The 19,484-nt window shown below is 46.3% G+C and overlaps 1 protein-coding gene across 1 annotated transcript in view; it reads left to right on the plus strand.

Moving 5' to 3' along the window:
- The window catches only part of FAM124A (family with sequence similarity 124 member A), a 119,637-nt gene extending 101,490 nt beyond the window's left edge, over positions 1-18,147 (plus strand). The window contains exon 4 of the mRNA XM_069601371.1: positions 14,411-18,147. Coding sequence (XP_069457472.1) covers positions 14,411-15,214 — 804 coding nt within the window. The 3' untranslated portion in view covers positions 15,215-18,147. The remainder of the gene's footprint in view (positions 1-14,410) is intronic.
- The last annotated feature ends 1,337 nt before the right edge of the window (positions 18,148-19,484 follow it).

The raw sequence follows: 19,484 nt of genomic DNA on the forward strand, positions 1-19,484 counted from the left end.
CTCAGAATCAATGTAATCCTATCAAAATCTCAATGGTGTTTTTCACAGAAATAGAATAAACAATCCTAAAATTTGTATGGCACCATGAAAGACCTCGAATAGCCAAGGCAATCTTGATAAATAAGAACAAAGCTGGAGACATCATGCCTCCTGATTTCAAACTATCACTACAAAACTACACAAATCAAAACAGTATGATATTGGCATAAAAACAGACATATTGATCAATGGAGTAGCATAGCAATCCCAGAAATAAACCCATGCACATATGGTCAATTAATTCATGACAAAGGACCCAATAATGTACAATGGGGAAAGGACAGTCTCTTCAATAAAAGATTCTGGGAAAAATTGGACAGCCACTTGCAAAATAATTTAACTGAACCACTGTCTTCCACCATACACAAAAATGAACTCAAAATGGATAAAAGAATTGAACCTAAGACCTGAAACCACAAAACTCCTAGAAGTAAACGTAGGCAGTAAGCTCCTTCAGAGTGATCTTGGTGATGACAATTTGCATTTGACACCAAAATGAAAGGCAACAAAAGCAAAAAATTAACAAATGGGGCTACATCAAGCTAAAAATCTTCTATACAGCAAAGGAACCATCAACAAAATGAAAAGGTCACTTTCCAAATGGAAGAAAATATTTGCAAATCATATATCTCATAAGGAGTTAATATCTTTAAAAAAAACTATAAAGAATTCATACAACTCAATAGTAAAAAAGCAAACAGTTCAATTAAACATTGGGCTGAAAGTCCGAAAGATGTTTTTCCATGGAATACATACAGATGGCCAAACAAGTATGAAAGGATGTTCGACATCACCAATAATCAGGGAAATGCAAGTCTAAACCAGAAAGTGAGACCGCCTCCTAACTATTAGAATGGCTGTTGGCAAACACAGGAAATACTAAGTGTTGTCGGGAATGTGAAGGGGAGGGAACTCTCGTGCACTCTGTGTGTGCTGTGCGGTCGCTCAGTCGCGTCCGACTCTTTGCGACCCCATGGACTGCAGCCCGCCAGGCTCCTCTGTCTATGGGATTCTCCAAGCAAGAATACTGGAGTGGGTTGCCATGCCCTCCTCCAGGGGATCTTCCCCACCCAGGAACTGAATCCAGGTCTCCCGCATTGTAGGTGGATTCTTTACCATCTGAGCCACCAGGGAAACCCATGCACTGTTGGTGGGAATGTAAATTGGTGTGGTCACTATGGAAAATGGTATGGAGGATCCTCAGAAAATACAAACAGAACTCCCATACGATCCAGCAGTTTTAATTCTGTGTGTTTATCTGAATGGAAGGAAAACACTAACGTGAAAAAATATTTGGGGACTTTCCTGAGCACACACGCACTGCCCTTCTAATGGTTAAGACTTCACCTACCAATGCAGGTGGTGATCCCTGGGTCAAGAAGATACTCTGGGTCAAGAAGATACTCTGAAATAGGAAATGGCAACCCACTGCAGGATTCTTACCTGGAAAATTCCATGGACAGAAGAACCCGGGGGGCTACAGTCCATGGGGTCTCAGAGAGTCAGATACGGCTGAGCACATGCACACACAGGTTGAAAAAAGCATTATTTACAATAGTCTACCCATGGAAGCAACCTACCTGTCCATCAGTGGATGAATGGAGAAAATGTGCTGTGTGTATCTATCAGTTGAGTTCAATCACTCAGTCTTCTACAACTGTGTGTGACCCCATGGACTGCAGCACACCAGGCCTCCCTGTCCATCCCCAACTCCCAGAGTTTACTCAAACTCATGTCCATTGAATCAGTGATGTCATCCAGCTATCTCATCCTCTGTCGTCCCCTTCTCCTTCCACCTTCAATCTTTCCCAGCAACAGGGTCTTTTCCAATGAGTCAGTTCTTTGCATCAGGTGGTCAAAGTTTTGGAGTTTCAGCTTCAACATCAGTCCTTCCAATGAACACCCAGGACTGATCTCCTTTAGCATGAACTGGTTGGATCTCCTTGCAGTCCAAGGGACTCTCAAGAGTCTTCTCCAACACCACAGTTCAAAAGCATCAATTCTTCAGTGCTCAGCTTTCTTTGTAGTCCAACTCTCACATCCATACATGACCACTGGAAAAACCATAGCCTTGACTAGATGGACGTTTGTTGACAAAGTAATGTCTCTGCTTTTTAATATGCTGTCTAGGTTGGTCATAACTTTCCTTCCAAGGAGTAAGCGTCTTTTAATTTCATGGCTGCAATCACCGTCTGCAGTGATTCTGGAGCCCCCAAAAATAAAGTCTGCCACTATTTCTCCATCTATTTGTCATGAAGTGACGGGATCAGATGCCATGATCTTTGTTTTCTAAATGTTTAGCTTTAAGCCAACTTTTTCACTCTCCTCTTTCACTTTCATCAAGAGGTTCTTTAGTTCTTCTTCACTTTCTGCCATAAGGGTGGTATCATCTGCATATCTGAGGTTATTGATATTTCTCCCGGCAATCTTGATTCCAGCTTGTGCTTCTTCCAGCCCAGCGTTTCTCATGATATACTCTGCATATAAGTTAAATAAGCAGGATGACAATATACAGCCTTGACGTACTCCTTTTCCTATCTGGAACCAGTCTGTTGTTCCATGTCCAGTTCTAACTGTTGCTTCCTGACCTGCATACAGATTTCTCAAGAGGCAGGTCAGGTGGTCTGGTATTCCCATCTTTTAGAATTTTCCACAGTTTATTGTGATCCACACAGTTAAAGGCTTTGGCATAGTCAATAAAGCAGAAGTAGATATTTTTCTGGAACTCTCTTGCTTTTTTTGATGATCCAGCGGATGTTAGCAATTTGATCTCTGGTTCCTCTGCCTTTTCTAAATCCAGCTTGAACATCTGGAAGTTCACGGTTCACGTATTGCTGAAGCCTGGCTTAGAGAATTTTGAGCATTACTTTACTAGCGTGTGAGATGAGTGCAATTGTGTGGCAGTTTGAGCATTCTTTGGCATTGCCTTTCTTAGGGTTTAGAATGAAAACTGACCTTTTCCAGTCCTGTGGCCACTGCTGAGTTTTCCAAATTTGCTGGCATATTGAGTGCAGCACTTTCACAGCATCATCTTTAAGGATTTGAAAAAGCTCAACTGGAATTCCATCACCTCCACTAGCTTTGTACGTAGTGATGCTTCCTAAGGCCCACTTGACTTCACATTCCAGGATGTCTGGCTCTAGGTGAGTGATCACACCATCGTGATTATCTGGGTCATGAAGATCTTTTCTGTACAGTTCTTCAGTGTATTCTTGCCACCTCTTCTTAATATCTTCTGCTTCTGTTCAGTCCTTACTATTTCTGCCCTTTATTGAGTCCATCTTTGCATGAAATGTTCCCTTGGTGTCTCTAATTTTCTTGAAGAGATCTCTAGTCTTTCCCATTCTGTTGTTTTCCTCTATTTCTTTGCACTGATCACTGAGGAAAGCTTTCTTATCTCTCCTTGCTATTCTTTGGAACTCTGCATTCAGATGCTTATATCTTTCCTTTTCTCCTTTGCTTTTCACTTCTCTTCTTTTCACAGCTATTTGTAAGGCCTCCTCAGAGAGCCATTTTACTTTTTTGCATTTCTTTTCCATGGGGATGGTCTTGATCCCTGTCTCCTGTACAATGTTATGAACCTCCATCCATAGTGCATCAGACACTCTATCAGATCTAGTCCCTTAAATCTATTTCTCACTTCAAATCATTAGGGATTTGATTTAGGTCATATCTGAATTGTCTAGTGGTTTTCCCTACTTTCTTCAATTTAAGTCTGAATTTGGCTTCACACATACAGAGCATTATTCAGTCATTAAAAAATGAATAAAATCCTGTTTATTTGTGACAATATGCTGTACCTTGAGGGCATTAAGCAAAATAAATCAGAGAAAGACAAAATACCACATGATCTCACTTATATGTGGAATTTAAAAAAAAAAACCTAACTCATAAATACAGATTGGTGGTTGTTACAAGAACGTGATCAAAAGGTACAGACTTCCAATTATAGAATTAATAAGTCTGGTGATGTCATGTACAGCTTGGTAACTAGTTAACAATACTGTATTGTATATTGAAAGTTGCTAGGAAAGTAGATTTAAAATTATCATTACGAGAAGAAAACATAAATGTGTGTGGTAGTGCATTAACTAGACTTATCGTGATCATTTCACAACATACACAAATAATGAAACAATATGTTGTACACCTGAGACTAATATAATGTTATATGTCAATTATATTTCAATAAAAATTTTAATCAAATTTAAAATAATTTTTAAAGACAACATAGCCTTTTCCAGGAATAGTACTCTTGGTGGATATATGAAAACTACCCAGAGGACAGTGAAAGGAGACGCAAAATATCATGTTTTTATTTAGAACCAAAATCCGATTTCTCATGTGAACCCACTGCCCAGTGTTTTTGAGACTGCCCCTAACTTTTATGAGTCCCTCGGTTAAAAGGTCTTTGGCTCATTACAAAACAGACAGTGCCACACTGGTCGTGTTCCTGGCAAGGACAGAACAAGAGGAAATGACCTTTCTCAGAACGAGGATGTTTGAGGATGAGAGAGAATTTCCTGACTGTGATGGATCCATGAGACACCACCCAGGCTTACTGGGTCAGGGGCAGAATCTCCCTTCCTAGGGATTCTGTCCATGGGTCTGCTGACACAAGATCCCTTGAAGAAGACCTCTTTACACTTCTTGCATTGCAAACTGCCCAGGTTCCATGCAAAGTTCATGGGTCACTTACTGCATGTCAGCTTTTTGGTGATTTCAGGGACACAAGAGATCTCCCTGGCTGGTTGCCTTAGGCAGTCATTGATGTAATGCTGAGTACCTTAGAGAAAGTTCCATAAATAGCAGAGAGGGAAATACTGGGTCCCAGTGAGTCAGCAAGCCTGCACTGCCTCATAGAGAAGCAGAGGAAGCTGTTCTGCAGGTACCATGCTGCAGTCACTTGCAGACTCCAGAGGGCAACCCTCAGAGCCGAAAGCAGGGGGCTGGGGAGTGCGGGGGAGTGGGGAGGCTTCCCTGGACAGAAGGCACAGGGTTTCGTTTCACCTTGAAAAAGTCCACTGAGAGAAACAGAGAATAGACTTATGGACATGGGGAGAGGGGAGGAGAGGGTGAGATGTATGAAAAGAGTTAACATGGAAATTTACGTGGGACCTAATTAAAAGCTTTTGCACAGCAAAGGAAACTATAAGCAAGGTGAAAAGACAGCCTTCAGAATGGGAGAAAATAATGGCAAATGAAACAACTGACAAAGAATTAATCTCAAAAATGTACAAGCAACTCCTGCAGCTCAATTCCAGAAAAATAAACGACCCAATCAAAAAATGGGCCAAAGAACTAAACAGACATTTCTCCAAAGAAGATATACAGATGGCTAACAAACACATGAAAAGATGCTCAACATCACTCATTATCAGAGAAATGCAAATCAAAACCACAATGAGGTACCATTTCACGCCAGTCAGAATGGCTGTGATCCAAAAGTCTACAAGCAATAAATGCTGGAGAGGGTGTGGAGAAAAGGGAACCCTCTTACACTGTTGGTGGGAATGCAAACTAGTTCAGCCACTATGGAGAACAGTGTGGAGATTCCTTTAAAAACTGCAAATAGAACTGCCATATGACCCAGCAATCCCACTTCTGGGCATACACACCAAGGAAACCAGAATTGAAAGAGACATGTGTACCCCAGTGTTCATCACAGCACTGTTTATAATAACCAGGACATGGAAGCAACCTAGATGTCCATCAGCAGATGAATGGATAAGAAAACTGTGGTACATATACACAATGGAATATTACTCAGCTATTAAAAAGAGTACATTTGAATCAGTTCTAATGAGTTGGATAAAACTAGAGCCGATTATACAGAGTGAAGTAAGCCAGAAAGAAAAAGACCAATACAATATACTAACACATATATATGGAATTTAGAATGATGGTAACAATAACCCTGTATGCGAGACAGCAAAAGAGACACAGATGTATAGAACAGTCTTTTGGACTCTGTGGGAGAGGGCGAGGGTGGGATAGTTTGGGAGAATGGCATTGAAACATGTATAATATATGTGAAATGGATCACCAGTCCAGGTTTGATGCATGATACAGTGTGCTTGGGGCTGGTGCAGTGGGATGATACTGAGGGATGGGATGGGGAGGGAGGTGGGAGGGGGTTCAGGATGGGGAACACGTGTACACCCGTGGCAAATTCATGTCAATGTATGGCAAAACCAATACAATGCTGTAAAGTAATTAGCCTCCAAAAAAAATAATAGTAAATTAAAAAAAAAACAAAACTTATATCACCATATGTAAAATAGATGGCTCAGGAAACTCAAACAGGGGCTCTGTATCAACGTAGACGGGTGTGATCGGGCGAGAGATGGGAGGGAGGTTCAAAAGGGAGGGGATATATGTATACCCCTGATTCATGTTGAGGTTTGACAGAAAACAACAAAATTCTGTAAAGCAATTATCCTTCAATAAAAAAGTAAGTTAAAATAAAAAGAAAGAAAAGTCCACTGGGGAAGAGCTTCATGAGGCATCTGTGACGCTTCATTCTCAGCTTCTAGTGCTTCTGGTTGAGTCAGACAGGCAGACAAGAGTGACCGGAGAGTCCTCACCGGGGGAAGGACACAGAATGAAGGGCATCCTTTGCACAAGTGAGTTGTCATTAGACAGACAAGACCCTGCTTTTAGAAGCTGCCTTCTCTGCCCCCAGGTGGAGCTGGAGGAAACCACCATATCTCCTGGACCCACCCAGGGGGAGGGAAGCCCCGCAGCTCCCCACCCCAGGGTCCTGCAGCCCACCAGCCAGCCAGTGCTGTGCCAACTGGAATCCCACCCACCCAGCAGGCACCCCTCCAGTGGAAAATACTGGAGGCCACCTCTCCTTAAAGCAGAAATCAGGGTTGATCTGGATTCCAACCTTCATGATACAGGGAAAATAAGAGCACAGACAGGTTTCCGTTAAATAAGCACAGTGACGACAACCTCTGCAAAACCCACCGAGCTTTCATCCTCTGCCAGCTGTTCCTGATTTAAAGTCAAACTTAATCCCACTCTGTCTGTAATAGTGGAGAGTTCAGATGTCCCCAGGCAGTTCCCCACACAGGAATCTTGGCCTTTTGCTTCTCATGGAGCAATGTTCGCAGAGGCTTCCTTTTTCAGGCAAATTTAGATTGCAGACAGCCTCACCCAGAGCATGCCCCTTGAATAAGACTCTGAAGATGCAAGTTACAGGGTAGTACGTACTTATTAGAGGAATCAGCCCTTGGGGAAAATAAGATAGATGTCTTTTTTTTTAATAAATAAATAACCTTACTTTTACTTTTTAAAAAAAAATTTGGCCTCACCACGCAGCATGTGGGAACCTTAGTTCTCCAACCAGGGATCGAACCCATTGTCTCCTGCATTGGAAACAGCCAGGAAAACCCCTCAGCATCTTAATTAATAAACACTGCCTCTCCATTGAAAGCAGCCTCCATTATTTGAGGACTTTCTTGTCTAAAGAATCTCACAACTTACTTTCACTCTGATTTAGCCAAACTCAAATAATTGAGAAAATCAGTTTCTCTCTTCAACAGCTACCCAGCTGTGACACCTCTCAGGCACACGTGGGCCTTCTGGGGCCATTCCTTACCCGCTCCCCAAGCTGCGACTCTTCACTCACGCTTAAGCTCCTGTTACGTACTTCAGCTCCTGTTACCTCACTCATACTTAAGCTCCTGTCGGATACTTGGGTAGGGCGTGTGCTGAGCAAGCTCTCCTGCGTGAGGCACAGAGCTTTGCAGAGAAGATGATCACTAACCAGAGCAGCACAGCAAAGTCAGATTGGCTGAGTTAGGGGTCCCGGGGATGCTGAGCACAGAGCAGCCAGCCCTGGGGAGTGGATCACATTCCCAGGAGGAACCAGCTCGGCTCAGCACCTTCCTCACCAAATTCAGCAAGGTCCCCATGCACATAAAATGCTCATAGAGGGCGTCCCCAGTGGCTCAGTGGTAAAGAATCCACCTGCCAGTGCAGGGGCCATGGGTTTGATCCCTGATCTAGAAGACCCCACATGCCGTGCAGCAGCTAAGCCCACGTGCCGCAACTATTGCGCCTGTGCTCTAGAGCCCGAGGGCCACACTGCTGAGCCCCTGTGCTGCAACTGCTGAGCCCCTGTGCGCTCTACAGACCGTGCTCTGCAAGAGAAGCCACCATGATGAGAAGCCCGCTCACCCCAACTAGACGCACAGCCCCCCGCTCACCACAACTAGAGAAAAGCCCACGCAGCAATAAGGACCCAGCATGGCCCCCCCCCAAAAAAACGCACATAGAACGGTCTAGGGGAGTGTGATCTTTAGGAGAACCATACCTTACAACCTGGACTAAAGCTTTTTGCATTGTATTCTTTAAAAATCTGTAATTTAGACCATCAGAAATCTCTACACTGCTGCACTTGATTTTCAGCTCCCTAGGCCACCCTCAGCAGAACAGCTTGAGAATTTCAATATGCTGTACAGAGCCTGATGGGCGGGAAGAGAAGCAGCAGGTCATGGGTTCAAACACACACATACACCCCAACACACGCACAGAATTAGAGACTGAGGATGAAAAGGATCAGTAATCCTCCCAGATTTCAGACAATACTACAAAGCTACAATAATCAAAATACCGCAGGACTGGCACAAAAACAGACGTATAGATCAATGGAATAGAATAGAGAGCCCAGATTAAACCCACACACCTAGAGTCAATCAATCTTCAACACAGGAGGCAAGAATATACAATGGAGGAAAGTGGTACTGGGAAAGCTAGACAGGTGCTTGTAAACCAGTGAAGTTTGGAGAATCACTCACACCATACAAAAAAAAAACTCAAAATGGCTTAAAGTGAAAGTCACTCAGTCATGTCCGACTTTTTGCAACCCCATGGACTGTACAGTCCATGGAATTCTCCGGGCCAGAATACTGGAGTGGGTAGCCTTTCCTTTCTCCAGGGGATCTTCCCAACCCAGGGATTGAACCCCGGTCTCCTGCATTGCAGGCAGATTCTTTACCAGCTGAGCCACGAGGGAAGCCCAAGAATACTGGAGTGGGTGGTCTACCCCTTCTCCAGTGGATCTTCGCGACCCAGGAATTAAACTGGGGTCTCCTGCATTGCAGGCAGATTCTTTACCAACTGAGCTATCAGGGAAACCCCAAAATGGCTTAAAGACTTATTAATAAATATAAGACATGACACCATAAAACTCCTAGAAGAGAACATAGGCAAAACATTCTCTGACATAAATCAAAGTAGTATTTTCTTAGGTCAGTCTCCCAAGGCAGAAGAAATAAAAATAAACAGGACCTAATCAAACTTACAAGCTTTTGCACAGCAAAGGAAAACTGTAAACAAAACAAAAACACAGCCTATAGAATGGGAGAAAATATTGGCAAACAATGTGACCGACAAGTGCTTAATTTCCAAAATATACAGACAGCTCATACAGTTCAATATAGAAAAATAAAAAACAATCAAAGCCTTCCCTGGTGGCTCCGTGGTAAAGAATCTGCCTGCCAATGCAGGAGACACGAGTTCAGTCTCTGATCCAGGAAGATCCCACATGCCACGGCGCAACTAAACCCATGTGCCACAATTACTGAGCCTGTGTCCTAGAGCCCAGGAGCCCCAACTACAGAAGCCCGTGTGCCCGAGAGCCCGTGATCCACAGGAGAAGCCACCCCAGTGAAAAAAACTTGGGCCCTGCAATTAGAGAGTAGCGCCCAGTCTCCGCAACTAGAGAAAAAAACCCCACGCAGCAAGACGCAGCACAGCCAAAAATAAATACAATTATTTACAAAACGAATCAGAAATGGGCAAAAGATGTACATAGACATTTCTCCAAAGACAACATACAGATGGCCAAAAAGCACATGAAAAGATGCTCAACATTGCTAGTTATTAGAGAAATGCAAGTCAAAACTACAGTGAGCTATCACCTCACACCAGTCAGAACAGCCGTCATCAAATAATAAATGCTCAAGAGGGCATGGAGGAAAAGGAATGCTCCTACAATGTTGGTGGGAGTGTAAGTTGGTACAGCCACTATGGAAAACATTATGGAGGTTCCTAAAAAAAAAAAAAATCAACTTACCTATGACCCCTCGATCTTACTCCTGGGCAATCATATCAGGAAAAGATGAAGACTCTAATTCAAAAAGATACATTCATCCCAGTGTGCACTCTGCACTATAGCCAAGTCATGGAAGCAGTGTAAATGTCCATCAATAGATGAATGGATAAAGAAGATTTGGTACATATATACCATGGAGTATCACTCAGTCACACGAATGAAATAACGCCATTTGCAGCAACACGTATCGGCCTAGAGATTATTATACTAAATGAAGTAAGTCTGTTGTATGATATCACTTATATGTGGAATCTAAAATATGATACAAATGAACTTATTTATAAAACAGAAACAGACCCCTTGACATAGAAAACAAATTTACCGTTATCAAAGGGGAAGGCACGAGGGAGGGACAAATTAGGAGTCTGGGATTAGCAGATGCACCCTACCATCTATAAAATAACAAAAAAGTGTCAGTCACTGAGTCGTGTCCGACTCTTTGTGACCCATGGACTGTAGCCCACCAGATCCTCTGTCCACGGAATTCTCCAGGCAAGAATACTGGAGTGGGTTGCCATTTCCTTCTCCAGGGGATCCTCCCGATCCAGGGATCAAACCTGGGTCTCCTGCATTGCAGGCAGATTCTTTGCCATCTGAGCCATCAGGGAAGCCCCATAAAATAACAAAGGTTTACTATATAGCATGGTGAATTATATTCAATTGTCTTACAATAACAAAAATGGAAAAGAATCTGAAAAATGATATATATATATATGCATCCCGTGGCAAGGCTCCTCTCAGTTCTCAGGGCTCACCTCTGCTTCAATGAGCCAGCCTCCATGCAGGCTGCTTCTGTGCCTATGTGCTCTTCCATGCCTTGCCCGCTGCCTTCCAGTTGGCAGATCCCTCCTCCACTTTCCAAGGTTTTGTCCAAACCTGACTTCTTAAGGCAAGCTTTTCCTACCCTCTCCCCATGCTGCCTCACCCCTCTATAAAATCAACCCCCCTCCTCCTTTTCATTCCAATAGAGCTCACATATTGCCAGTCTATCATCATGAGAAATGCTGGGCTGGATGAAGCACAGTCTAGAATCAAGATTGCTGGGAGAAATGTCAGTAACCTCAGATACACAGATGACACCACCCTTATGGCTAAAAGCAAAGAAGAACTAAAGAGCCTCTTGATGAAAGTGAAAGAGGAGAGTGAAAAAGTTGGCTTAAAACTCAGCATTCAGAAAACTAAGATCATGGCATCCAGTCCCATCACTTCATGGCAAATAGACGGGGAAACAGTGGAAACAGTGAAAGACTTTATTTTTTTGAGCTCTGAAATCACTGCAGATGGTGACTGCAGCCATGAAATTAAAAGACGCTTGCTCCCTGGAAGAAAAGCTATGACCAACCTAGACAGCATATTAAAAAGCAGAGCCATCACTTTACCAACAAAGGTCCATCTAGTCAAAGCTATGGTTTTTCCAGTGGTCATGTATGGATGTGAGAGTTGGACTGTAAAGAAAGCTGAGCGCCAAAGAATTGATGCTTTTGAACTGTGGTGTTGGAGAAGACTCTTGAGAGTCTCTTGGACTTCAAGGAGATCCAACCAGTCCATCCTAAAGGAAATCAGTCCTGAATATTCATTGGAAGGACTGATGCTGAAGCTGAAACTCCAATACATTGGCCACCTGATGTGAAGAACTGACTCATCTGAAAAGACCCTGATGCTGGGAAAGATTGAAGGCAGGAGGAGAAGGGGACAATAGAGGATGAGATGGTTGGATGGCATCACCGACTCAAAGGACATAAGTTTGAGTAAACTCCAGGAGTTGGTGATGGACAGGGAGGCCTGGCATGCTGCAGTCCATGGTGTTGCAAAGAGTTGGACACAACTGAGCGACTGAACTGAACTTATCATCGTGGCTTACTTCAATACATTTGAATGTTGTGTTGTTAGTTGTGGGCATTCAATATCTTGTCTTATTCAAAATTATCTCTGCCTAGTTCTCCAGACCTTTTCCACATCATAGAAAATAATAATATTTACATGGCAAGAGGCTGCCACTAAAAGAGACCCATATGTCAGCACACTTTTAATAACCCAGTCAAAGCTTAAGCAGTCCAGATTAAAAGCTCTGCAGGAAAGACCCTCATTTAATATTGACTGAAAACAAAAATGAGTCAATAAGTCTGTTTATAGGATTAAGAAATATCTGAAGTTAAGCAAAGACCTTAGGAATGAAAGGAATGATCCTATGGTTGGGGGGTGGACATAATCAAGAGTGAATATGACCCCAGCAAAAGGATAAGATTGTGGATTTCTTACCCAGGTGGTCAGGGCCTCCTTGACCACTACTAGACTCCAGCTCCAAGCTGACCCACAGCACTGCCTTCCTCGCACCTAGTCTCTAATCATTCAAACTGCTGGCTTCCGGCTCCTCACAACTCCCTCGCTTACCTGCCAAGTGTCAGCCTCTGTCTTGGCCTCCCTCTCCCACCCAGCCTCCTCTCTACCTGTGCCTCCCGCTAGCAGCACAGCTGCCCATCTCTACGCCCGCCTCCACGGACACTCCTCTGCTCCACGGACAGGCAAGGCCTCTCCCCTCTCCATCCCGGCACTGTGCCTGTCATCACAGGCTCCTGTCTGAGTTCTTTTTGTCTCCTGTCCTTTCAATGAAATGTACTTCTTGTGGTTGAAAACAGTCCTTCACATTGTAGTTTCCCCTCCTTTACCTGTAACAGGCACAAGTAAGTGTACAGGACGTTGAACTAAACTTCCCAAGTAGTTGTGGGAAGACCAGGTTCCCGTGTAACAGGGAGACGGGGATGTGTGCTGTTCAAGGTAGGGCCAGGGTCTCGTAGTCTTGCAGAGAGCCAGGAAATATCCCTTGGAGTAAACTGCACTCGTGTATTTTAAAAAAATTCTTTCCTTATTTGGAAATTCATAAATGAAAGTTATTGAGGGCAGAAGGAGAGGCGGGTGACAGAGGATGAGATGGTTGGATGGCATCACTGACTCAACGGACATGAGTTTGAGCAAGCTCCGGGAGATGGTTAAGGACAGGGGAGCCTGACATGCTGCAGTCCATGGGGTCACAAAGTCAGACACGGAAGAGCGACTGAACAATAAATGAAAAGATCCTGTACTAAACAGAACCAGAATCACTGTCCCCACATCCATTATTTAACTGAAATTTTGCATAGGAAGTTTGGCCGGAGGCCTGGGGAGCAGACGAGGGGGAAAACCTGAGCGCAGCAGCCCCAGGTGGGAACATTCATTAGAAGAAAGGTTCCCAATTAATTCTGTGCAACAGAAGCTCCCGCAGAGCTGCAGGGAAGGTGGGGGAGAGAACAGGAGGTCAGGGCTGAGCTGCTGAAGGAAGAAACTGTCTGAGCCCTGGGGACTTGCCCTTGCCCCTGTGGGGCATCCACGGGACTGGTCAGTAGTTAGCTGCCCCTTCCCCTTACAGTTTCTGAAAGGGGACACAGAGGAGTCAGTGGTTCCTAAAGCAAGTCAATACATGCTGATTTCCTGATTGCCCCTCGCTCACCGAAGGTTTACCGTCCTGAACCGAGGGCCGCCCCTGGGATGTGTTCCCATGGCCACACACGCACTAGGCTCAAGCCCCATCCTGACATTTCCACCCTCTCGGCGGTTGGGAGCACGTCCAAACGCTGGGGCTTCGGCCAGAGGGAAGCAGACCCTTCGAACATCCTTTGTACACTAAATGGTAATCCCTGTGTCCTGTCCCGCTCAGCCAGGCCTCAGGCCTGTGGCTAATCCACGGAGCATCCTTGCATGTGCGCCAGAAGAGGCCCTATTCCTGGTCGTGACAAGGGCCTGCCTCTCCTCCTGGGTTTGGGGACGTCTGCTCAGACTGAGAAGTCCGATCTGCCTTCCCCCAAACTCTGAAATCTCTCTCTTCACTTTAGAATTTGGAGAATGAAATTTATGTATGTATGTGTGTGTGTCCGACTCTTTGCGACCCTGCTGACTGGGTCCCCACCGGGCTCCTCTGTCCATGGGATTCTCCAGGCAAGAATACTAGAGTGGGTTGCCATTTCCTCCCCCAGGGGATCTTCCCCACGCAGGGATCGAACTCCTATCTCTTACGTCTCCTGCATTGGCAGACGCGTTCTTTACCACCAGGGCGCCTGGGAAGCCCCAGTGACATTTCTGGCCGTGCTTTATTGCCAAGACAGTTCTGGAAGTTTCCAATCATCAGAAAGTGTGTTTCATGTTCTGTTTAGCAATGAGACCCCGTTGCCCCCAGCCCGGCACTGATAACGATGTCCCCTCTTGCCCCTGCAGGCACAGAAGGGGCACAAGAAGCGCCCTAAACCCGGCAGGGCTCACCAGGCCTCAGAGCAGAAACCGGCCTCCACGTCTTCCCCGCGCGCCACCGCGCAGAGCCGGACCCCAGGCCGCCGCCCTCAGCCGCCACTGGACGCGTCACACCCGGGGCTCGGCCAGGCAGGTCCATCTACCAGGCACCCGCAGGAATTTGCCAGACGAGCCACCAGCCCTCCCAGCCTCCCCTGGTCTTTCCAGCGAAGCAAGTCCTTGTTTTGTCTGCCCACCGGAGACCCCTTCCCTGCCTCTGCGGCGGAAGCGCAGCCGTCTGCAAGCATAGGCATCCGGAGGCAGAGGGCCCCGGAGCGGGGGCAGGGCCACCTCCTCTCCATCGACGACCTGGAGGGGGCCCAGGAGACGGACGTGGACACGGGGCTGCGGCTGTCCTCCTCCGACCTGTCTGTGGTCTCTGCCTACTCGGCACCCAGCAGGTTCTGCAGCCCCGAGGAAGCGCCGCGCCCCCCGGAACGAGGCAGCAGCCTCTGGTCAGAGCGCAGGGGCTTCAGAGAAGGACCCCTGCCCACTGGGGGCAGCGAGACCGCGGGGGCCTCCTGGGCCACCCTCCCTCTCTTCAAAGGGACTTCAGGCTCCTCGGCCACAGCCGTCACCACTCCCCCAGCTTCGGACACCTCCTCACTCACAGAGTCACCCCCGGAACTCCCTTCCGGTGCCCCCCAGGCCCGGCAGACTGGCAGAGATGTCCCGGCACCCTCAGTGCCGGCCGGATGCGGGGACAATGACCCGGAGGAATTCTACATCTGAGCACGCTCTACTCCTGCCTTTCCGAGCCACAGGCTCAGCTCCCAGCTGGCCCTTCTGGGGTCTGCTTGCCACCCGTGTTCTCAGCCCCGCTTCCCCGGGTCCATTGGAAGTCTGATGATCTGTCTCATGGGTCATTAACACCCTTGCCCGGCACCCTTTCTCACTTGTGAGGTGGTGTATTTCTAGGGGCTCAATGGCATTTTAAAAGTCGATAAAGATACTGGGATTTTTATGCAAATAAATTCTCAATGAGCTTTTAGGTCATAAAATATATTTTTTAAAAACTCAATTCCATTTGGGATACGGTTTAATGCACTTATATAATTTAAATGCTTCCTATAATTATTTGAAAAGAAAACCTAGTCAGCTGGAGCTGATTGCACAATTTTTCATGACGTGAAGGAAACACAACCAAAGCCAAAATGCTGAGTGTGAGAAAGATGGCAAGCAGCTTGGAGGAGAGGTCAGTGTTCGTGATGTCCACCCCAGTGGATTCTCCGTTTCTGTTTACCCTACCAGGGAGCAGCAGCCCTGAGGATTTCCAGGAACTGTTACAGTGAAAAGAGTCACCTTAGTAAAACAGCAGATATATATCAGACTGCAGTAATGCCTCGCTTCAGCACTCCTATCACTACAGTGATGCCACGCACCATCCAAAAATCAGCATTTATGCAAAAGTGGCTAATAAGCTTTATACAGATTGAGCCCGAATAACAGACTCTTGGTGCATTTAAAATACGATCTGAGCTCCAAGAACTAGATTTGAATGCGCTTTTCAAACACATTCACTATAACAAGTCGGAGTCTACAGAAGACCACTACCTGGATTTATTTGGACTACTGAGGAAAAATCATTCATTGGGGTTACAGGATAGTAGGATATTAGACTTAGTGGGAAGGTATTCGTAAGATGCTTCCATTTTTAAATCTACAATCTAAGGGCTGTCTAGACAGATATATGTAAATGGGCCACTTTTTATACTGCTTTCTCCAGTAAACATGCATTGTCATTTTTTCCTTTTGAAACAATTTGTAACTATTTTAACTGGCGTTTTCATTGCACTGAGTAATAAATGCTCTCCCCTGTTCTCCACGTGGGAAGCTTTACACAAGATGCTGTCCTGAACCAACACTGCCGCACGAGTGCAGAGGAGACTTAGTTAAAGCTGGAGCTCTGACCTGACCTTGGTCTTGTCTGTGGTTGCCTGCTTCTGTCGCAGCATGAATGGTACTCAAATCTCGCGTCTCTCCCACTCCAGCAAGGGAATGTTTACAGTCCCCACCTTGGCAGTGCCAAGTGCTGGCATCAGGAACCACACCAAGCTGTCCCTGGTTGCCGTGCACCTTTGGAGAAGAAGAGTGTGGACTTGCCGTGCTCCCGTCCCTCCCTGGTGCTCCTCGCCTGGATGACTCATGGCCCAGGTTACACCTTCCTGGAAGTGCCCACACCAGCCCAGACGGGGCTTCAGAATCCTCCTCGACACAATCCGCCCAGCAGCCCCCACTAGTCATCACACTTGAGCCAAAGTCTTTGCCGTCCCTGTAGTGAGAACCTTCTCTCCTACCCCGAACAGCCCGGATTCTCCAGCACTGTTGTTTAGTCACTAAGTTGTGTCCAACTCTTTGTGACCCTATGGACTATAGCCTGCCAGGTTCCTCTGTCTATGGGATTCTCCAGGCAAGAATACTGGAGCAGGTTGCCATGCCCCCCTCCAGGGGATCTTCCCAACCCAGGGATCGAACCTGTGTCTTCTCTGTCTCCTGCATTGGCAGGTGGATTCTTTACCACTGAGCCACCAGGGAAGCCCTTCCAGGACTACAGATTACAATACTGTACTCTGATTTAAGTTCATAAAATTATGGTCTTTTATAATTCAATACCAGGAGTGAGCAAACTTTTTATAAAGGGCTAAATAATAAATATTTCAGGCTTTGCCAGTCATACGGTCTCTGTTGAAACTACTGAACTCTGTCATGATAGAGTGAAAGCAGCCAAGGATATGTAAATAAAGGGAAGTGGCTGAGTTCCAAGAAAATTTGTTTTACAAGAACAGGTGGAGGGTCAGATTTGGCCCGAGAGTCATAGCTGGCCAGCCCTTGTGTTCAACTGAGGTTGACTTAAGACTTGAGATCTCGGCCATGGTCAATGATGAAGAATGGAGGTCTGCATCCCTCTGCAGCTGTGATGCCCAAGACCAAGAAAACACGCTCCTGGGACCACGCTAATGACTACAAAACCACAGGGCTCAGAGAAATGCGGGGCTTCTTTCTGCAGAGATGATGCCTAGAAAGTGACTGGCTGTCTACCTGCTGCTCAGAAACGGGACTCACAGCCTGTAGCTGAGGATGGGAAGCAACATGCTAACCATTCAGGTGTTGACGTAGCCTCCAAGGACCAGGAGGCAAGCTCAGGACAGCAGAGTCACCGGGGCATCCATGAATGGACTGAGCCAGGCAATGGCCCCTCCAGTCTTCACCCTTCAGCAGCACCCTTAGCTCTGAGCACTCACACACGCCCGCTGCGGATGCTTCGGAGCCAACTCGGATGCGATCTGCCTTTACCCCTTTTCTCACTGACCCCACCAACCCCAGCACGGTGCAGTCTACCAAACTGAGTGACAGCAAAGGATGTCAGCAAACCTCTTCCGTAACAGGAAAGGCAAGATGCCCCCATAACATGAGAAGGGGAGAGAAGCCCAGCACAGACCACGCTCAGACACTCCCCTCCCTGCAGACAGCAGGCTCTCTGGGGACGAGGAGCCCCAGAGGCACTGCTGGGGCTCAGCTCCCTTTGCTGACCCGCCTCTAGCGCTTTCCTCATCCGGGAGGGCTCCTGTTACTCCCTGGTGGATCCTGACCCTTTCAGATTATTATTGTGATAGGTGCTGGCTGGCATACAGTAGGTGCTCAATAAATTTGTTCAATTTTTAAAAGCTGCAGTCATCTCATAAATTATTTTTCTCCTGGAAAAGAAAATTCTTGACGGAGGATCTGTATTTTAGCTGTTGTTTCTTATTGTTTAACGGTTAAAATGTGTCCTTGACCTTGCATTTCTCTCCCCAACATTGCCCCAGGGGTTGTGTTAGTAAGTACCCTGGTCTAGCTCACAGGCCATCCCTCACTTGCCCCTTTTCCAAATAAGACTCCCCAAATTACTGCCCACAGTCCCACCATGGTCTCTCACCTGTGGTGTAGTAGTGTTAGTCACTCAGTCCTGTCCGACTCTCTGCAACCCCATGGACCAGGCTCCTCTGTCCATGGAATTCTCCAGGTAAGAGTCTTCCTAACCCAGGGATTGAACCCGGGTCTCCTGCATTGCAGGCGGATTCTTTACCATCTGAGCCACCAGGAAGATCCACCTAGTATCACTACTTGGTATCTGCTTTAAAGAGCGAATGTTTCTCGGGGGTCCCTAATGGACCAAGCCCTACAGAAACCATCCTGGGTCACCCCGGTTGGGTCTCCTGTGGAGCAGGGTGGTGAGCCCCTGAAGAGACTTTTGTGATGGTGGAGGGGTTGATGTGTGGTGAACACAGTGGTGGTAGCGCTGGGGGCTGCTTGATCCCTGAGACCCAAGGACAGGGGGGCAGTCACGTGGAAGCCTGCTGAGCTGCACCGTCCAGCCCCTTCCGGGTGAGGCCAAGTGTTTACTTGTATCCGGAAGACCCTGGAGCCCATGGCTGGTCTCTTTAGCCCCTTGTCAAACAGGAGAAATCCAAGTACTTCCTGTTCCCCTACTGGGCCTTCTGTAGACGAATGAATTTTCCAATCCACCAGGTAAGAGGCACCTGAGTAGACTCATAGAATTTCTAGAAGAGATTTTAAGAGCAAATAAAAACTGTTGAGAGCTTCTCCCTCGCAAGGCCTCAGAACACTAATCAGAGCCACTTCTGGCCAGTGATCCCAAGTCCAAATTTCAGAACAGTGGGAATGGCTGGACGTCCGCCTCCCCGCGCCCCCCCACCCTCCCGACGCCCACCCTGCCCAGGGTCACATTGCTCCACGTTCCTGGTCTGGGCATAAATACTCCCCTCAATGATCTGCAGTATTCCACTCCTCTTTAGTTCTCTGGAAACACAACTGATCAGATACTATTAGACGCTTGAAGAAACAAGAAATTGACGTGAATAAAAATGGCTTCTCAAAGGAAACATCTTTTGTCACAGTTATAACACATGGATTCAAGAAGAGTCAAGAACCTGAATTTAAAGGGTTTTTTTTTGTTTTTTGTTTTGTTTTTTTTTTATAGAATTACATTCTTCCAACTTCC

This window comes from Ovis canadensis, chromosome 10, assembly GCF_042477335.2.
Source record: "Ovis canadensis isolate MfBH-ARS-UI-01 breed Bighorn chromosome 10, ARS-UI_OviCan_v2, whole genome shotgun sequence".
Classification (NCBI taxonomy): Eukaryota; Metazoa; Chordata; class Mammalia; order Artiodactyla; family Bovidae; genus Ovis; species Ovis canadensis.